At 47.9% G+C, this 20498-nt stretch overlaps 1 protein-coding gene across 2 annotated transcripts in view; it reads right to left on the reverse strand.

The window, feature by feature from the left end:
• Positions 1–20498, reverse strand: part of NUP98 (nucleoporin 98 and 96 precursor) — a 2071147-nt gene that overhangs the window by 1635578 nt on the left and 415071 nt on the right. For both annotated transcript variants that reach the window (XM_069640340.1, XM_069640339.1), the window contains exon 9: positions 7137–7277. In XM_069640340.1, coding sequence (XP_069496441.1) covers positions 7137–7277 — 141 coding nt within the window. The remainder of the gene's footprint in view (positions 1–7136; positions 7278–20498) is intronic.

The following is a 20498-nucleotide window of genomic DNA, read 5'->3' on the forward strand; positions in this document are numbered from 1 at the left end:
AGGTTTGTGTGTTTATGGCTAGGTGTGCCTTTGCCTCCGGGTGGTGTCTCCATTACAGGGGGGCCAGCGGATCACTGATCATACTCAGCGTGACTGTGTGCGCTGTAGCTGCCTTAGTCTGATTATTCTGCGCCAGCAATATCGATGGATGCCTCTTCCTCCATGGCATGGCCAGCTCAACGTTTTGTGCTGTGATCTTTTAAAGTTTAGGGCTTGAGAGGTTTGCAAGACTAGACAGTGATTGTACACAGTGCGTGTCCTTTCAGGGGTACTTGCGAGTGTTTTCCATATCTAAAAGTAAAGGCAGCACGACAAATAACAGGAAGTGCTGCAAGGGCAATCGGCACTTTAAAAGTCAGTAGATGTCCTGTCTCCCCACCCCCCATTCTCCCTACTGTGAAGGGCCGAAGTCCTGAAACAAGGATCTCTTCGATGCAGTTAACTGGAGCAGTCATCCGAGTGTCAGCAAAGATTGCTTGATAGCGAGATGTGATTAAGAGATGAAACGGCAAATATAATTTAAAAAATGTTGTACTAATAAAACCAAATAGCCAGGAATCTCCGGGACATGACAGACTTTGTTGGCAGGAACAATCAATCTGAGAGACTTGGACGCGTGAAGGACAATGGGTACAGTAGACGTCACACTAAGTATAGCATTACAAACATCCAGGCGTCATAGCTTTTCAAGACTCAAAAACAGTCATGCAATACTATGCGACTACCACTAGATGTTGGCATAGGTAATGATAGATGAGATAGATGAACAAGTTACTTCTTACCTGGTAACGTTCTTTCGACGGGATGTTCCTCCGACCTTTTCCTCATCTTTGATAATACGTTTCCAGCTTGCTGGCGTCGGAAATTTTTTCTGTAGAGGGAGCTGCGCGTCGACATCCGCCGAGTCGATGTCCTTCGACGGCCACCGTATCGGCGCCGACGTCACCATGCCCATAAATAGCCACGCGCTGCGTCCGTTGCTCAGTTCCGTTTTGTAGCATAAGAAAAGTCATGCCTGAATTGGTTAGTGACCTTGAAGGAGCGTAAACTGCAACCACAAGGAAAGATTATCACTGCAGGGATGGTTGGGAGGGGCGATCAGGAATACGTCGGAGGAACATCCCGTCGAAAGAACGTTACCAGGTAAGAAGTAACTTGTTCTTCGAAGGGATTGTGTCCTCCGACGTATTCCTTATCTTTGATAGACTCCCATAGCAGTGGCATGTAATTCGAGGTGGGAGTGAGAGTGTTATGTATCCCTTTAGGGATGGACCGAATGTAATACAGCCTTGCCAAATCTGGTCTCTTGAGCAGTGGAGGAATCCAGATTGTAAAATGTTGTGAATGTATGTGCGGACGACCATGTGGCAGCCGCACATATGTCACGGACCGGTACCACTCTTTGGAGAGCCGAAGAGGCTGTGATACCCCTGGTTGAATGAGCCTTGAGATTTTGGGGTGGCTCTTTCCGTGCTAGTCTATAACATTGCAGGATGGCCAAAATAATCCACCTGGAGATTTGTTTTGTTATGGGTAGTCCCAACTTGTGACCCGAGTATCCTACAAACAGTTGGTCTGCTTGCCTGATCCTAGCCATTCTGCTGATGTAAAAGCTGAGAGCTCGCCTAGGGTTCAGCCTATGTATCCTTTCCTCCTCTTTCCCCGGATGGGGAGGAGGGTAGAACGAAGGTAAGGTCATTTTCTGAGTGATATGAAATTCAGAAACCAGCTTTGGGAGGAAATTAGGCTTCACCTGTAGGACGACTTTGTCCTTGTGGAAGATTGTATGTGGGGGTTTACAGGAGAGAGCTTGTAGCTCGCTCACCCTCCTAACAGATGTTAGTGCTACCAATAGGCAGTGAGAAATCTCAGCGCGCAAGAGTGAAGTGGTTCGAATGGAGTGCCCATTAGGAAGTTTAAGACTAAATTTAAGTCCCATAAGGGAACCTGGAATGATTTGAGGGTAAACATTAGTTAGTCCCTTGAGAAATTGTACTATTAGAGGAAGTTTGAAATACGATGGTTCCTCTGCAGTGCGCTTGAAGATAGAAAGTGCTGCGAGATAGCCTTTTACAGTGCCCACTTGAAGGCCTGAGTTTGGCAAGTAGATTAGAAACGATAACACTGTTGGTGTACCACATGAAAAAGGGTCGATATTCTCTTCCCTACACCAGTTGCAAAATTTGTTCCAACGGCAGCTGTACAAAGACTTTGTTGCTGGTCTTCTGGCCGAAAGCAACACCTCCATGACGTCATCAGGGAGATCCCAATCCTTGTAACTCAACCTTTCAGAAGCCAACCGTGAAGGTTGAGGGTTCTGGTGTCTGGATGGAGAACCTGACCTCTCTTCTGCAAGAGAAGATTCTCTTTGAGTGGAAGACGGATTGGAGGACAGATGGACATATCTAGAAGGTACGGGTACCATGTTCTCCTGGCCCAATCCGGGGCAATTAGGATCATGGTCTTCCGGAATCTTCTCAACCTCCTGATCATTTGAAGAATAACAGGGACTGGAGGGAATGCGTAAAGGAGTGGAAACTCCCAGTCCACTACTAACGCATCTCCGAGAGCTCCTCTCGGGGGGAAATTCCCTTGAACAGAACAGATCGCACTTCATGTTGTTGCTTGTGGCGAACAGATCCACCCGAGGTTTTCCCCAAAGGGTGAAGATCTCTTGAAGGACTTCCTGAGCTAGCTCCCACTCGTGGGAGACTGTGCTCTGCCTGCTCAGAGCGTCCGCTGTCAAGTTCTCCTCTCCGGCTAGGTGGACAGCCGATAGAGAGATTCCTTCTTGGACTGCCCAAAACCAGAGCTGCATCCCCTCTCTGCACAGTGGCAGTGATCCTACGCTGCCTCTTTTGTTGAGGTAGTGCATGGCCACCGTGTTGTCCGTCATTATCAGGACATTTCTCCCCTGTACTGATGGCAGGAAAGCTTTCAGCGCTAGTCTGATTGCTCTCAGTTCTAATAGGTTGATGTGTAGTCTGGACTCCGATGGAGACCAACGACCGCTGATGGTCAAGACGTTGGCATGGGCCCCCCACCCTGTGAGTGAGGCGTCCGACTACTGTCATCTCCGGCCATGGTTGCCAAAACAGTTCTTTCAAGATGTTCTCTGGATAGGCCCACCATTGAAGGTCGCGGGCTACCTTGTTCGGAATCGAGAGGAGATCCGTCATTCTCCCTGAGAATTGCGACCACTGACTTCAGTGCCCACTGAAGAGAACTCATTCTCAGGCGAGCCCTCTGGCACAAGGAAGATGCAGGATGCCAAGAGGCCTAGCAACCTCAAAAAGTCGAGGGCTGGGAGACGTTGGACATTTTGAAACTTGGTGACCATCTGTAGAATATCTTGAGCCTTCCCCCTCTGGTGGCGAGGCTTTTCCCAGGGAAGCGTCCAGGACCGCTCCAATGAACTGGAGTCTATGTGATGGTATCATCTGTGACTTCTTTAAATTGAGGGAGAAGCCCAGTCTGTGAAGGAAGTGGCAGACAATCTAGCTGGGTCTGGGCCTGTTCCGAAGATACAGCCCTGATCAGCCAGTCGTCCAGGTAGGGGTAGACGTGGATCCCTTCCCTTCTTAGACTCGCCGCGACTACCGACATCAGCTTGGTGAAGACCCTCGGGGCGGAGGTCAGCCCAAATGGCAGAACTCGAAATTGATAATGAGAGTCGCCAATTGCGAACCTCAGGTATTTCCTGTGTTTGAGATGGATTGGCACATGGAAATAAGCATCCGGAAGGTCCAGAGATACCAGCCAGTCCTGGAGCTGGAGGGCCTGAAGGATCTGAGAGAGAGTTACCATCTTGAACTTGTCCTTCCTGAGGAACTTTTTCAATTCTCGTAAGTCCAGGATGGGTCTCAGTCCTCCGCTCTTCTTTGGTATGAGAAAGTAGGGGGGAGTACCAGCTCTTGTTCCTGTCCGCTACAGGTACCGGCTCTATGGCACCTTTCTCTAGCAGGTCTATAATTTCCTGCAAGAGGAGTGGATCAGGAACTTTTAGAGAGCTGTTCCCCAGTGGATGACTGAAGAATGTGTAGAAAGGGTAGGCAGTAACCTTGGGAAACTTTTTCCAATGCCCAAGCATCTGACGTTATAGCCTGCCATTCCGTCAGATGGTGAGTTAACCTGCCCCCTACAGGTGTATTGTGTGGAAAGGCCTCAGAGTCGTTTGGGGTCGGCTGATGCAGATGGCGAGGGTAAAGAGGCAACTGCTGTGGCCTTAGTACTTTTGACCGTCCACCTCGGGTGGATCTCCTTTGGCCTCTTTGAGCCGGCTGTCCTCTGCCTTTCCCGAATGCGGAATAATAGCGAAAGGACTTTCCTCTTCCAGAGGTTCCTGAGGGGCGAAAAGAAGGTTGGCGGAAAGCAGCTCCTAAAGATTTTGCTGCTGCTTTAGAAGTCTAACTTTTCCAGACTGTCATCAGCCTTTTTCCCGAATAATGAAGAGCCGTCAAAGGGCATATTCAAAAGTCTGGCCTGTACATCTGGAGCAAAGCCCGACTTTCGCAACCACGCATGCCTGAGGATTGTTGTACTTGCCGCCATGGCCCTGCTGATACGGTCAGCGGAATCGATGCCAGTTTGAAGTGATTCGCATATGGCATCCTTGCCATCTTTATTAATGTTAAGGAAGGCTTCCTTTTCCTCTCCTTCGGGTATGCAGTCAGCCGCTGATGAAGCACACTCCCATAGTGTGTGACTGAACCTGGCGAGCGTACAGGTGGCGTTGATGGACTTCAACGCCATACTACAGGCAGAGAAAACTTTCTTCGCCATAGAGTCGTATCTCTTGTCATCTCTATCCTGTGGGACAATAGGGCAAGCGGTCCTACTGCTAGATGAAGTTGCCGCTTGAACCACGAGGCTCTCTGGAGTCGGGTGTTTTGATAAGTATTCAGGGTCAGCAGCCGCTACCCTATACTTGGTTGACAATCTTTTATTGACTGCAGGGATAACTTCGGGAGTTTCCCAATTAGATGCAATTTTCCTTTGTAAGGCTGCATGGAAGGGGATCACCGGGTCCTCCTGTGGGCCTTTGTCTAATATGTTTGTTAGGTCATCCTGTTGAAAAACAGGTGAAGGATCAGACCAACCCATAAATTCAATAATTCTTGCCATCAGGGTTCTATAGGGTGTTTCGGCATGTTCCCTTGGGTCTGGCTTGACAAATTCCACTTCTGGGGAAGTGTCCAGCCCGCTTGCCTCATGTAGTGACTCCTGTAGGTCCTTCAGTCCTTTGTTCAGAGGTGAAATCCTCTGAAATAGGTAGTGTGGTCCTCTGTAACCCAAATGTTTCCTGGCCAGAATCGTCCCCCTCTTCATAAATTGAAGAAAGTCCAGGGTACTCTGACCTCTGAAATGGAGTAAAACCCATCTCTAAGGCAGAAGGAGCCAAACTCGTTATTGGACAAGAAAACGTCAATGTCGTCGACGCCGATGTAACAGGCTTCGAAGGCGCCGAAAATGGCGTCGAAAAAACTGGAAGGGGTCTCGAAGAACTCGAGAGGATCGGGATCCTACTCGAGGGCCTCGACAACGGTCTCGGTGTCGTGCCAGAGGCCCTTGAAATCACCGTTGGCTGTGGAGTGGCCTTGGTCCTCTTTCATCAGCGTCGATGATGGCGTCGAGTCGATCGACCGATGCGTCGAGGAACCCTTCGACAACGGCGTCGATTGCGCCGATCCGTGCGTCGAAGGAATCTTCAACAACGGCGAAGACTGTGCCTTCTTACCCGAAGGCTCATGGCGCTCTTGGGGGGAATGTTTCGCCAGGTGCTGCGACTTGCGGCGTTTCGATTTTTTGGGTTTTTCACCCGGGGTATAACCCTCAGCTGTCTTCGAGGGGGTCGGGGCTGCGTTCTCGAAAACACAACATTTTCTTTCTGAATTCCTCCCACTCAGCTTGAGAACTGTGTTTAGTGGGACAGGAGACCCTTCCTGGGGACACACAAGACGAGGAATGGGACCTTCGACGTCTTTTTTTGAGTGTCTTGATCTCGACGAATGGTGGGAGCTACTTCGAGATCTAGAATGGGAATGTTTTCGATGGCAAGGAGACGAATGCCTCGACTCAGCCGATAAAACTTTTGAGGAGGTTTTGGCTGACTTGCCTCTCTCGAGCTTCCCCTTGCGCTCCTTCAAGGCTTTCGCCGTCATGGACATGCAGTCCTCACACTCCGAACAATGGTGCTCAGATCCCAAGCACCACAAGCAGATCCTGTGTGGATCCGTTATTGACATTTCTTTACCGCAGTCTTGACATTTCTTGAAGCCGGATCGCGGCGTCGTCGGTTGTGATGAAGAAGCCATTGAGAATGTATAAGGAATATTCGAGTAGAAATAGTTAGCTATCCTGACTGAACTGAGCAACAACGTTCCGAGACCCCACGAAGCGCGAAAAAAACGGAACTGAGCAAAGGACGCAGCACGTGGCTATTTATGGGCATGGTGACGTCGGCGCCGATACGGTGGCCGTCGAAGGACATCGACTCGGCGGACGTCGACGCGCAGCACCCTCTACAGAAGAAATTCCCGAGGCCAGCAAGCTGGAAACGTATTATCAAAGATAAGGATTACGTCAGAGGACACAATCCCTTCGAAATATGATTTTCAAGTAAGTATACTATGGAGACAGTCCTTTGTGTGCAGGTAGGAGAGTAAGCTGTACCTTATTAACAGTCTCCTCTCCACTCAGGAGGAAAGCTAGACATCGTCACATTGCTAATGTGGATGTCAGTACCATAGGAGAAACCCTGCACATACGCCAATGATTTATTTTTAAGCCGTCAGCAAAGGACAGATGGAAAACTTTGCCAATACTCCAATTGAATTTCACCAAGGATGGGTTGGTGGGCACCTACCTATTGATATACTGGAACATTTCTGCTTCTGGGAACTATGAATGTGAACTCTGACTTTATTTGAGGCAGTAAAACATGTTCTTCCATCTTTATACATTGGTTGACTCCATTATTTTATGAAACAGTCTTAAAAAAATCACGTGTAGCAAAGTTATAGTGTTGAGATTCCATTGCTTGACCTCTCCCATCATGTTACAAACAAGTGCACTTCAGCCAACATCTAAAAAAGACTATGTACAAACAGGTAAATAATATAAAATTGTAAACGTACTGATGAACCAACTGCACCAAATCCAGTGTTTGTTTGTCCGAAAAGGCTGGTTCCAACTCCAAACCCAGTAGCAGCATTTGTATTTGTAGCTGCACCAAAAAGTCCTCCTGATGGTGCAGCTTGGGTACCTCCAAACAAGCCCTTTAAGGATAACAAAATAATATTTTAAAATTCATGCAGGGGTAAAAATGTCATGATGCAAGCTAATAGCCAGCCCTAAAAAGTCACACCACCTCAACTCTACACATACACACAGCACACAATTTCTTAGCCGCCAGAGTGAATCAACGATAGTCAATGGCAAGTGGAGTCCGCAAATCTTGCATCCAGATTTGGAAAACCTGAAAAAGCAGGCAGCTAAAAGTGGGAGTAAACTGAAGTGGATGCATAGGTGTGAAATGGTAAGGCATGTACCCCAGTTCTTATTCTACTTTCATTTATTTTTAAAGTGTGTTCAGACAGCCTGTAATACATAATTATTTGCATACATGACTGTCTAAATTGAATTGTGTGCCACTCTGCAGTCTCATTGAGGGCCCCTAACCCACCCACCCTCTCACATGCCTGAGACTAAGCCTTGCCTGTTCATCCATGTACCTTTTTATTTACTGGGTATTTGTAATGCGCCTATGCACAATGTGTTCGAGGCACAACAAGGAAAGAGGAAGGGGTAACCGGGAGGACAAAACAAAAACTATCCTACTAGGCTTTGTGACATTTGGATCATCCAAAAGGCAGTAATGAGAAGTGCAGGGGGGATGCCGGTAAGGGCAGAAAGGCCTGTGAGAAAAGTGAATGCCAGGTGGACAAAGCCAGGGTAAAGCACAGAGTTCAGGGCAAGGAACGTCCACAAGCCAAATGCGAGGTAAGGGGCTGGAAGGGCTACTAGGGTGCAGGCCCAGCCAGGATAGTGCGGGGGGAGGCACCAGGAGGGCAATTGGGGGTGAGGTGATTGTCAGGGGGAGACAAAAAGCAGGGTAGACTGAATTAGGTGGGCCAGGTGCCCTGTAAGAATCTGAAGGAACCAGGCAGCCAGTTGAAAGGCAGACAGGGGCATTAGCAGGGGAGAGGGAAGGAAGTAGAGCAAATGAAGATCTTGAGAAGCTTCTGGAACTGGAGATACAGCTCAAGTCGGAGAGGGGCCGGAAGGCCTTTCCAGAGGGTGGCACCTGAGGATGAGAGATCTATCCCCCACACAATGCTTTGAAAACACCCGATCTGCAGAGAGTTCGAGCTAGACGACCGAAGGGTTCTAGCAGGGAGGTATTTCGGCAGAGACAGACTTAGATGTAGCAAGATCCCAGGCCCCAGAAAGTCTTGTGGATGATGCAGAGGGTCTTGAACTAGATCCTTTGAGCCAGATTTTAGGGCTGGAGAGTTGCAGTCCCTGGACTTTGGCAAGCCTCTTCGTTCCCTATTCACAATAACTAGGGTGGCTTCCTAAAGTCTGTCCATGCCAGATTCTAGAAATCCATCTCAACAAGTACACATCTTGTACATGTACTGTGAAAGACCAAAATCAGCAGTCGCTGATCCACAACGGTACCCATTCTATCATGTTATTTCAAAGAAGCGAACTCCAGGAGGATGTGCTCTGGAGACAGATGTGGCTAGGGCCGAGGTCATGAGGGTGGTGAAGTAGTGGGAGGTTATATTCCTGATGAATGACCTGCAAGGCCCAAGCACCGGACATTGTCTTTGACCATTCCAAGCAGAACAGAGAAAGCCTCACACCCACTGGCATTGAATGGTAGAGTCAGACCAAGGGGTTTTTTCCATCTGGGGCATGAGGGGGACTGTGCTCTCAGCTGCACCTCCTCTCCGGGAAACTCCATCTCTTGGGAAGCGCCCGTCCTGCAGTGTTCCCAGGGCAGACTGGCCACAGGTCATAAGCAGGGGCGGAATGAAAATCCCTGCTCATTGCTGACTGCACCGAGGGCTGCTGCATAGCTAGCCCCAAAGACTTGACGTGGCTCTCAACAACTGGAACCTTTGGGGGTGGGAGGGCGTCATCAGAGCCTTGGCTCTAGAAAGATTAAGGGCATTGAATGGCATGTCCAAAGGTTTGACTTGGGCCTTGCCCTCAAATCTCGATATCCTCAACCATGAGTTATGTCGGAGCATTGTACCCATGGCCATGGATATGGCCACCAAGTCCGCAGTGTACAGATGGCAACATTTGTCTGGAAGCATCCCTGCGATTAGGGCCAAAAAACATGCCCAAATGTCCCCTTCCTGGATGTGTTTAGCCACATCAGACCAAAATGCAGAAGGAGAAGTTCCAGAGCGCAAGAGACCTTCACAGCATGTAGGGCAAGACTGCCTTATGCAAACACCTTCTTCCCCCAGGCATAGAGTATGAGGTGGAAGGGAAGGCGGAGGTCTTCAGGTCAGCTGCTCCGGCCTGAACCACCAAACTTTGAGTGGCAGGAGAGGATACACGCCAGATCTGATGTAGCAGAAAAGACAGCGTTTTTTTGCCAGCTCCGTCAACAGACATAGCATACCCAGGCTATTCCCATACTGCCAGCACAGGGTCCTCCACAGCGACATTTAAGGGCAGGAGCTTCTCCTTCTTGGGGTCATTGTGCAGAATATCACAATTCATACTTATTCTTAGTTTTGGGCGGAGCAGAAAACCTGAATATCGGCCACCTTAACTACCTGCCAAAAAGCAGCTTGAGGCTTACAAGGATTGTCAGCTGGCAAAACGGCCATTGCAGGGGAAGCATTGAGGCCAATTGCAACCGGTAGGTCCACGCCCAACCCCAGCACATCTGCCTTCCTCGTAGAACACCAGGGAAATCCCTCTCCTCTCTAGACTGCAGGGGTTTTAACCCAAAGGGTATCTGGTCACCTTCCTCATCATAAAGGTTATACATCTTGGACAAAAGTGTTCATGGGGAGCGGAACATATTCCAGAGGAGCCCAGATATTCACAGCGCTGATTGGCACCAAAGCGGAACTGGCTCCAAGATTGTGGTGCCCGCAAGTGGGGTCTGTCCACGCTGAGGCACCTTGGCTGCAGGAGTGGTCCACAGTGGGTACTGTGCTGGATGCGAAGGACGCAATGGCACCCATTGTGTCGAAGCTGGCACTGCCATCACCAGAGCCGAAGGTGCAGAGGCTGAAGTGATGGTACCATGGCGAAGATGCTAAACATCTTAAGGTGAAAACTTTCCATTCCTCCGGGGAAGAGTATGGGGGGTCAGACGAGGCACCCGAGTCGGTCTCTCCAAAGAATCCTTGGAGCGGTGGCTCCAATTAAGCGGAAGATGAAGAATGAATGTTAGTTTGAGAGTTTGAGAACCTCTTCCGATGTTTCTTCTTGTCCTTTTACTTCCATTTGCGCTGGGCTGGTAGGTCTTCGGACCTCACCTTTCGAATTGTGGACGAAAGTGAAGATCTTCGCCATCCTTTTCCAGATGGCCTTCGGGGGCATAGACCAGCACGGCCCTAAATGTTAGGAGTTGTGATCCTCACCGAAGCAATAGAGAATCCGACATCTGCCGGCTGCTATCTGCACAGAGTTTGAAGACAGAGGCCTTCGAGGAAGTAGGCATGGCAGAGGAAAAATTCTCAAAGCTCAACGAGGATGTTCCCAAATAGCTAGGTCACTTGTCGGTGGTCCGGTTGCATGGGGACTAGTAGCCATGGATGGAGTATCTGCATTTGTTCAGGCTATACTGTAGTTCCATGCTCCGATGGGACAGCACATCAGGACAGCAGCCACAGCAGGTCCCACAATCAAAGGAGACCCCACCCCTTCAGCCCGCCAGGAGACAGACCTGCAGCAGTGAGATTCACCCAAATCAGAGGTCCACAAGCAAGACTTGTTAAGACAGCTCCTGGAAGGCCCCACTTTGTGCAGGAGAGCCGCTGTACCAGGAGGAATGGTCTTGGGCCACTTCCCTATGACCTGCAGAGTCCCAAGCTTAAACTCTGGATTGCAATCAATACAATGCAAAGCCTTGTGCAAAGTTGAATAGACTAAAGGGTGGTCCCAGGGCACATCAAAGGCTTTTGATGGCAGGCTCCTCGTGCAGGGGTCCGGACAGGTTGGTTCCACCAGCCTAAGGGTCAAAGCACAGACTAAGGTCTTCTTCGCTCCTTTCCTGAGAGACAAGGCATCATCAGGATATGGCTCTGGCAAAGCTGGTCATCCTTAGCAAAAGATATCAGCACAGTGCTCATTTGGGCTCTTTGCTTCATTCAACAATCAGGCCTGGCCGGTCCACTTTTATCCCAAAATTCGGATAGGGGGCTGTCCCAGCCGGCAAAAGGCAAGGGTCTGCACCATTCAAACTGGAAAGGTCTGTCCAATCACAGACAGCCTATTGCCATTCAGCAGTCCAGCAATAGCTATTCCCTAGCTGGAATGTGGATTGGGAAAAGACAGTCCCATACCCCATTTCCGGGCAAGTTGCAGGCACCTCCAGTTAGCCTGGTACTACAAGCTAGAGCTTTGCGAAAGAACGTGCATGCCTTATATAGCACTTTGGGACAGAGTGGCTCGGAAAGTCAGATCAAGATGACCAAAGGACGGAGTACATTCTCAAAACGGAAGGAAACATGATCAGGAGTACACAAAAAATAAACCGAATAATCTGCTGTCACCAGCCTGTCATGGACACATCAAAAAAGAAAAATGTTACTTGGGAAAAAGAAAAAAAAGCATACATATTGTGCAACAGGAGAATATAGAAATCTTGCATAGGGTCCCACTTGCACTGGTAGCAATAAGGGATGATCAGTGCCTGCAAAAGAGGAGCGCTGAGCAAGGAAAGTAAAGCAAAAGACTACTTGCCAGAAGCCAGGACAGGGCTCAAGTCTTACGTATAGCTGGTGGGAGGTGTTATACTGGAGCAACTACAGTGGTAAGACTACCTGCGTATATGCTGCTCACCTAGTATCAGCTGGACTGCCCAACCTTTAAAGGCTAAGACGAACTTGGAGAAAACTAGTGGGGCTTTGAAAAGGTACAACCTTAAACCTGGGGGCGGGGGAGAAGTCAAAACAGCCCTGGAAGTGAAGGCTTTGGCCCTTTCTGGGTCCGAAGTCTGGGGCTCCACGAATACCACCCCCCTCACAGTGATTGAAGAGTATCCTACACACAACCCAAAGCACTAGGCGCAGCAGTGCAGCATGGGCTTCATTGGCCAAGAAGCAGAAATTAGGCCAATATATTACTGGATAAGACTATGGAGCACTCCTGGTCTGGCCTAATATCAGGATGCACTTTCATATGGGATGTCCTTGGGGGTGGTCACAAAATCCAACGGTTGTTGCAGGTGAAAAAATGGCTTCTCATATTAGGTCTAAGTATGCATTGGGAACACCCCTAGCTATGCCTACGGCTGCTAAACTAACAGTTAAATCAGCCTACCCAAAGTATAGGAGAAATAAAGCCAGCATGATGTGCTCTGCATTGGCCAGGGGCCCGAATATATGTGGTGGAAAACATTGCCAGGATACAGGGAATAGAATGACATCTTAGTACCCCCTTACTTCCAATGACTTTATATTAGATTTCCATTGGGCACTTTGCCGCTGAGGTCCATCACTGCCAGTTGCCGAAAGACCCAAAGTAAAAAGATGTCCAATTTGTCCTGCTCCTTTGTGAAGGTATTGATGATTTTAGGAGGATATATCTGAAACCACCATTCGCGCTTCTTGGAATTCAACAACTGGGGAAGCCATACACCTTTGCAAATGGGCTGAAAACGGGAATGTTGTAGTCTTTGTTTCCATGTGCAGCCGCCAGGTATGGTACAAGAGGAGCAAGCGGATAGATGCTGAATTGCATTTGTCCCCTGCACTAGCACCTTATGATTCACCCAGGAATTATAAGCTATTAATGCTCCAAGTTTTTAGACTGTTGGAAGGATGCGTTTTCCACAGCCTGACGGGGAATATTCATGAGCATGTGAATCCATTCCAGACCCCATGCTGGAGAAAGTCTGCCTCCCACAGGGATCTTGTGGGTTAAGGCCTCAGAGTGGTTTTGGGGTGACTGAAGCGGCGGCCGATTGTAAAACTGTTGCTGCTTGGGCTAACTTTGCAAATCTCCCTCGTCCACCACGAGGGAATCTTCTCGGACTGGTCTGTCCTCTTCCAACTGAGTAGAATCAAAAGGGCTTACTCCTCCAAGATGATGAACCGGGGTAGGAAAGTTGAACGGTCTAAAGGCAGCGCTAAAATTTAGCTGCTACTTTCAAAGGACTGCAGCTTTTCCAAACTTTCATCAGCCTTGCTGCCAAACCGCCTCGAGCCGTCAAAGTGCATATTGATGAGTCTAGACTGCACATCTGGTGCAAATCCGGACTTCCTCAACCATTCAAATCTGCGCAGCACAGTGCAGATTGCCATGGACCTGCGAATGATTATCTGCAGTATCGGGACCATTGCCACCTTACCATCCTTGATAGCCAGGAAGCCGTCTCTTTCACCTCCTTCTGGGATGTGGTCAGTCACCATAGCTATGCAGTCCCACAGGGTAAACTTACATTTTGACAAGGCACAAGTTGTGTTACTTGACTTTAAAGCCATACTTCCAGAAGTAAATATTTTTCTTGCTCAAGCATCCACTCTTGTCATCCCCATTGGGAGGGATAGAAGGATTGCTTGGTAGACGTAGCAGCCTGACGTAGCAGCCTAAACCACCAAACTCTGTTTTGTTTAATACTCTGAGTCACTGCTGGATGGCCTATATTTGCCAAATTCTTATTTAATGCAGCAGCAGTCTGGCGTTTCCAAATTAGAGGAGAACTTTTTTGGTAGGGCAATATGAAAGGGCAAAATTGGATCTCTCTGGGGACCCAGATCCAATATATATGTTGGGTCATCCTGCTCGAAAGTAGGTGCAGGCATGCTCCAACCTAAAAATTCAACCACCTTGCCCATTAGTTGTCTGAATGAGGAGTCAGCGTGGTCAGAAAGATCTGGTTACCAAATTTCAATTCTGGAGAGTTATCAATAACACTGGCCGATAGAAGATTTTCATACAAGTCTTTTAAGCTAGACTCTTCCGAAAATTAACTCCTGTGGCACATTTGGGGTACCAACTTGCAAGCCAAATGGTGGTCTATTGTCATCTGAAGGCTCATTGTCTTCCCAGATTGAAGCTAAAAGATTTCTTTAAAATCTATTTTCGGTAAGGGTTTGAAAACCTTTCCCTGTGTAACTGTGGGCTTCAACAACTTCGAAGAAATCGCCAACAACGACTTCAAAGTTGGAGTCGATTTTGTCGGGATTCGACTGGACACTGGTGTCAACAGCTCCAACGCCCATGGCGTTAGTGAGGCCGGAATTGATGACTTAAGGTTTCTTCGAAGGTGGTCGTCGGTGATCGACATCTTCGTTCTGCAGTCTTGACACTTCTTGAAACCATCCTTAAGCATTGGAGCCAACGGTGAGGACATTTTTATAACCGAAAGTGTGTGATGAACTTCAGTAAAGAACCAAAGCGCGCCCCAATTCTTCAAAGCGCTTCCTTGGAAAATGGAACTGAAGCCAACAGGTGCTCCATGCGCTATTTATACTGAGGAGGACATGGACAATCGAACGGAGGCCCTCGAGGGACATGGACTATTTGATGGCACAGCACCCCCTGTCCAAAAAAAAATCTGAAGTAGCTGAAGCTGGAATATTTTCCTAAGATGAGAAATACGTGGAGGACAATCCATTTGAAGTATTTTTATACCAGATTGTCTAAGTGCTTCCTTGACTGCTTCACTGTGCACTCATTGTGGACCCCTTACAAGCTTGCCATCTCGTGAGACTTGGCCTAAACCACTCGCCTTGCTACCTTGAACTGGTTTAGCTACAGCTCCCAGAGTTGTCCCTGCCACAATATAGGTTGGCCTTCTATACATCTGTCCACCAGCTCAGAGTATAGAAAATCAACCCTAACGGTAAGTAGATACCAAGAGGTGTGAAAGAGCTATGCTTCTTTCCCAAATGCCTTCTACTCCAAGAGCGGAAGGAAGGGCGGCCCATGTGAATCTAAGCAGATGCAAGCATCAGGAATAAGATTATGGTAAGTCATGTATTCCTTTTGAGTTTTGTGGATCTGCTTAGAACCATATGCTCTGCATAGATTAGTGAGCAGTACTAGTAAGGGGTGGGTTATTAGAAATTACTGCTGCAAAGAGGTTGCAGCACCGCTTGTCCCACTGTGTATCAACCCTAGAAAGTGTGTCCAGACATTAATGTTGGGTGAAGGTGGGACAGGCCGCAAGCAGTGTGTTGTAGTAACCGAGCACCCAACCCAGTCATAGATTAGTCTGTCGTGAGTGGCCGGCGAAACCACCACTAGATCGTCTCACAACCCACTTGCTTGCAACCACTTTTTCGCTAGCCACTCTTGCATTGGAAGCATGCGCAGCCTAGTGTGGAAGCCATCATTCCCAGCAAATGCATCGTCTTTCGTATCGTCACCTGACGACCGACTACATACTGAGGTGTTTGAAACAGCATGTTTTGGACCCTCTCTTTTGATGGTAGACTAGACCAATGTCTGTTTTGATTAGTGCCCCCAGAAATTGCTTTACTTGGCTGGGCACCGAAATTAACCTTTTTGTTTATGGAGAAACCCAATTGAAACAGCAGATTGCCCAGATGTGCCTTCACAACATGCAGCAATCAGAGTCCTTGGTAATTAGCCAGTCGTCTAAGCAAGGGTACACTGGAATGGACTGCCTTCGCAAGTGGGCTGCCACCACTGCTAGGACCTTTGTGAATACACCCTGGGGGCTGATGCAATGACGAACGGTAGCACCCTCAATTGGTAGTGCTCGCTTCACAATCAGAAGTATTTTTTTGTGCGCTGGCAACATTGAAATATGAAAGTATGCATCTTTGATGTCCAAAGCTGCCATGTCATACCCTATTTTTAATAGTGGGATGACTTCCTGCAGCATTGTCATCCTGAAATGTTGGGGTTTGACACGTGTTTGCAGGGCGCAGGTCCAGCATTGGGCGCATAGTTCGATCTTACTTTGGAACAAAAACTACATTGAATAAATAAATACCTTTTGTTCCATGAAGGGCACCAGCTCCATGGCTCCTTCCTATTTTCTTTTTTATTTTGTTATTCTTGGTTTAACTGAACATTGCAGTTTTTACAAGTTTTTAGTTGTCCTTGAGTGTCAAGTATTTTTTTTTTTTTTTAAATCTTTGGAGTTTGTTTTTTGGAGTTCCTTTCTGAGTTTTGAGATTTGCTTTTTATTCTTGTTCCTTTAAGTTTGTTAGTGTGTCCAGTTGTAGGCTGTCAAAAAATTTGGCCTACTGCAATCACTCCTTTTGACATCTTGCCACTCATCAAGCGGTCCCACCAATATTGCTCTTCTAATATTCATGTGTCTTGAAATAGGTGGCCGATGTGGGATTCTCCGTTTATTGTTCCTTTGCATGTTAGGAGTAAATGTCTTAGGGTTTCCACCGTTTCTTCGGTTTTGCAGAAGCGACAGTTGTTGGCTGCTTTGCCTCGAATCGCCAGTATTTCGTTCGTTTTCAAAAGGTTTAAGCAAATTCTTAGGAAAGTAGTTAGCGTTTTTTGGTTCGGAAATTTTTTCATATAATCAATCGTCTCATTGATTTTTTGTGAGTTCTGTGGGAGGTGCATGGTGAGTTTGTTTTTCGCTGCTCCTTCTAAGGTGTTAATCCAATCCCAAGTTTTTAGTCTCGCTTTTGTTTTGTTTGGGTTTTCTACTAGTTCTTTTCCTGAGCTTCCTATTTCAGTGAGGAGATCGTAATTTGTTTTTGCCCAGGATGTTAACATCTTGTTTTTGTTGTTCTCCATTTCTTTTCTGATCAATTCGAAGGTTTTGAAGTTGGAGGTTTTGATTTTCCGGTACAGCATCAGGCCGTTTAACGAGACTGTAGCTTTCAGCGAGAGTTCTCTTCTCAGGGCCACGATAGAGGTTGATTGCGGTAGGTTCAATGTCTTTTTCCAGAGGAAACCTTCCAGTTCCGACCAGATTGTGTCTGGTATCTCGGGCATCGCTTCTGTACCATACAAGTTGGTCAGTATTGCTTTTGACTTGTAAAAGTTGATTGTACTTGCAGGGTGAATATGCCATATTTTCTGTCTACTTTCTTCGTTTGTGCCGTCACCGATTGTTTTTTCCCCACAGTGTTTCTTGCATTTGGGTTTCTTTTCTGGTGCAGTTGAAGTTCACTCCTAAGTATGTAAAGGAGCTGACACTTTCCACCCTCTGGCCGGAGATTGACCACTTTAGACTCTCCTTTGGTTTGTGATTTTTTTTCTCCAGGATTAGCACTTTCGTTTTTTGGTGTTGATTTCCAGGTCATTTTCCTTAGTGTATGCCAGTAGCCCGTCTAGTCTTCGTTATAGACCTATTGCAGTTTGATCGAGCAGAACTGATTTTCTCGTTTCCTAGTTGGAGGGGGGGGTTGTCGGGGGGGGGGGATTCTCATGTTCTGCTCATGCTGCCCTATGTTTCCCGTGTAAGCGTTGTGCAGTGCTGGTGCGAGTGGGCAGTCCTGCTTTACTCGTCTTGCAGTGCTGATTTCTTTTGAGAGCTGACCCGTACCACTGAGTCGCACTCGCAAGGTGGTTTCTGAGTACAGGCTTTTGATTGGGGCGAGGATAGTGTTAGGGCAGTTCCATGTAGCGAGTTTGTGTCAGAGTATGTCTCTATTGACTGTCAAAAGTTTGACTTAGGTCCACAAACGCCAAGAATATTCTCGGGCTCCCAAGATTTTGGCCTTCATTACACGCAGAGCGAAGATGTTAACCAGTATCCCAGAGTTTAATACGGCCTATGCATAGCATGTGATCCAAGCAGATTCCACAAGCCTCAGAAATGTATTTATTTTAATGAAGCAGCACACGCCTGTGCGCCTCCTGTAGTAGGTTATGGATCTACGTGGAGGTGTTGGAGGACATTCGTCCTACACGAAGTGGATGGTGACGAGGTGTTGCGAGGAACTCAGTAACCTTTGGCCACTGTATCGAGGACATGGTGGTCTGAGGCAATTCGCTCCCACTGCTGGGCGAAGAGTTGTTAGGCTCACCTGGCTCCCACAGGGGCATCGATCGGACCCGGACAGCTGCAACCTCCTCCAACGTGAAGCGTAGTGCAGAGATGACAGACTAGACTGGACCGCCTAATCTCGTCTGCTTGACCCGTAGAATAGAAGTATTCTCCAGCAAGTGGAGAAAGGGATTTAGCCAGCCGTGGATTCTAGTAATGGCACCCCACTGTTCTCCCCACTAATCACCACCGATATTCACTTTCAGTAAGCTCACCTTATGTTTTTAAATGATGAGCTCTCCATCCTGCGTGGAATGCAGGGGCGCGTAGATACCAGTTACTTCACTGGTTTCAAGGCGTTGGAAGAGTTCCGGATGAATATTGAATGAGGTTCCAGGAGGAACCCGAATCTATAAAGTTCAAAGAGTTCAATATGTCCAATGTTCACTCTTGTACATTCCTTTCTTGTGTTGCAGCTGGATCCAAGGGTAGATTGCCTTGTGGCAGCTGATGGTGTTCAGGTAAGAGTCTGTATTACCCAACACTGTCCAGTAAAAGATAGGTGTATTTAAATTGCTGGTTTCTCTCTCCTTAAAGGTGTGGCGTAAGAGGTTACGGTTTGTTAACCAGGTAAGTCTATGGTGGAGAGGTTGTATTTGTTGGCTCTTTCGGCTCACCTTATGTTTCTTTTGTCCCCTAGGTGGTGGCATTCGGCCAAGAAAATGATGGAGCCTGCGCCGGATCGAAAAATGCTGTGAGGACTGGCGAGTATGCAGCTCAAGTTCGAAGACGTGATGGATCCAGAATTCAGGTAAGGATTGAAATAATATCTGTGTTCTGACCTTTCCTTCTTTCTTCTATTGCTAGGAGCTCTGGATTTGAGACGGCCGTGGCTGAAGACTGGATGCCGACTGCAGGCACGGTGAGCGTTACGCTGCTGGATGCAGAATAACGCGAAGCATGTGCTGCTGTTCGGGCGTGGTTTAAATAGTCTCCAAAGTAGTTCCAGGTAAGAAGTCCCTAGAACGACACCCGAGGAAAAAATAGTCCCTGTAGTAAAATAGTCCCATCCAGGCCTCACGTTGGCTTGGATTCATTTGCAACATGATCGTATTAGGCAAGTAAAGTCTATGAGCCTGGCGCCTAAGGCGCCAGGCCTGAACCCAGAGTCCCCAGCCGGGCTGCTGGGGTTTTATTAAATATCTGGATGCCTGCTCCCGGGGCTGATGGGCTTGATCCGGATGCCCGGGGGTAGGCATCATGACAGAGTGGTATGCGACCATCGACTGGTGACTCATGGGAGGGAATGTGGATCAGTCCGTCATTTGGAGGCAGGGGCTGCTGCGCCCCTAGATGGCCCCGCTCTGCCTCGTGCTTTCCCACTGCGAAACCCACGCTGTTGGTATTGGTAGGATGATTGTCCCTAGGGACTATTGAAGGACTATAGACGTGCTTGCGCTGGCCTGATCTGCTGAATCCTGGAACCTGAAAGCTTCGGCATTTGTTGAATACCACCTTCTGTATGAAGGGTTTATTAGATATTTGACCAAAAGTTTCAAAGGTCTCGTGCTCCTTTTTTGTGGTTTCCGGCTGGTCGTCAAATGTTTTACCAAAGAGAAGACCCTCATCGATGGGCATGTTGATAAGGGTGTGTTTCTGGCTTACATCCAGAGTCCCTAAGCCAACAGTGTCTTTAGGAGGGTTCCCTCCGCAATGACTCTTCCTAAGGTGTTCGCAGAATCTAGAACATTTTTCAGGATGTTTTGCGACACTTGTTTACCCTTGTGGCAACCTTGAGAAGCTGTGAATGAGCAGGTTCTGGTATTAAATCAAGATGTTTTATAACGTTCTCTCACTGGGTGCTGCTGTAGCAGCCAAGCATTCTGGTTAGGTACGTAGCAGAAGTGGTGATCCGCTTACTTAGCGTGTATAGTTTTTGCACTCCTTGTTGGGAGGTGCTTTGGAGGAGAGTAGAACACCAGCTCTCTTTCTGGTAGTAGTAACCACCAGAGAATGTACCTTGACCGGTCCCTCTGATGTAAAGAGGATCGGATGGTGATGGCTTGAATGTTTTCTCCAAACGTGGGTTAACCACTCTGGTAAGGCAGTGGGTAGACTGGGATTGAGAGACCCTCTTTTTGATCGATTCCAGGAGAGGTATAGCCTGGCTAATGGATTTTCTCTCGTTCAGGATGTCCTCAACGAAGTTACTCCCTACAGGACTAGATTCTTCTGTTTCCATCTCAAAATATTGAGGTGCCTTTTTAAGCAACTCAAAGTAATTGATCTGCAATAGGAGAGAAAAGACTGCTCTCAACTGCTGAGGGGTCGTTAGGGTCTGTAAATATGAGACGCGTGAGGA

This window comes from Ambystoma mexicanum, chromosome 7q (assembly GCF_040938575.1).
Source record: "Ambystoma mexicanum isolate Mex_15411 chromosome 7q, UKY_AmexF1_1, whole genome shotgun sequence".
NCBI lineage: Eukaryota > Metazoa > Chordata > Amphibia > Caudata > Ambystomatidae > Ambystoma > Ambystoma mexicanum.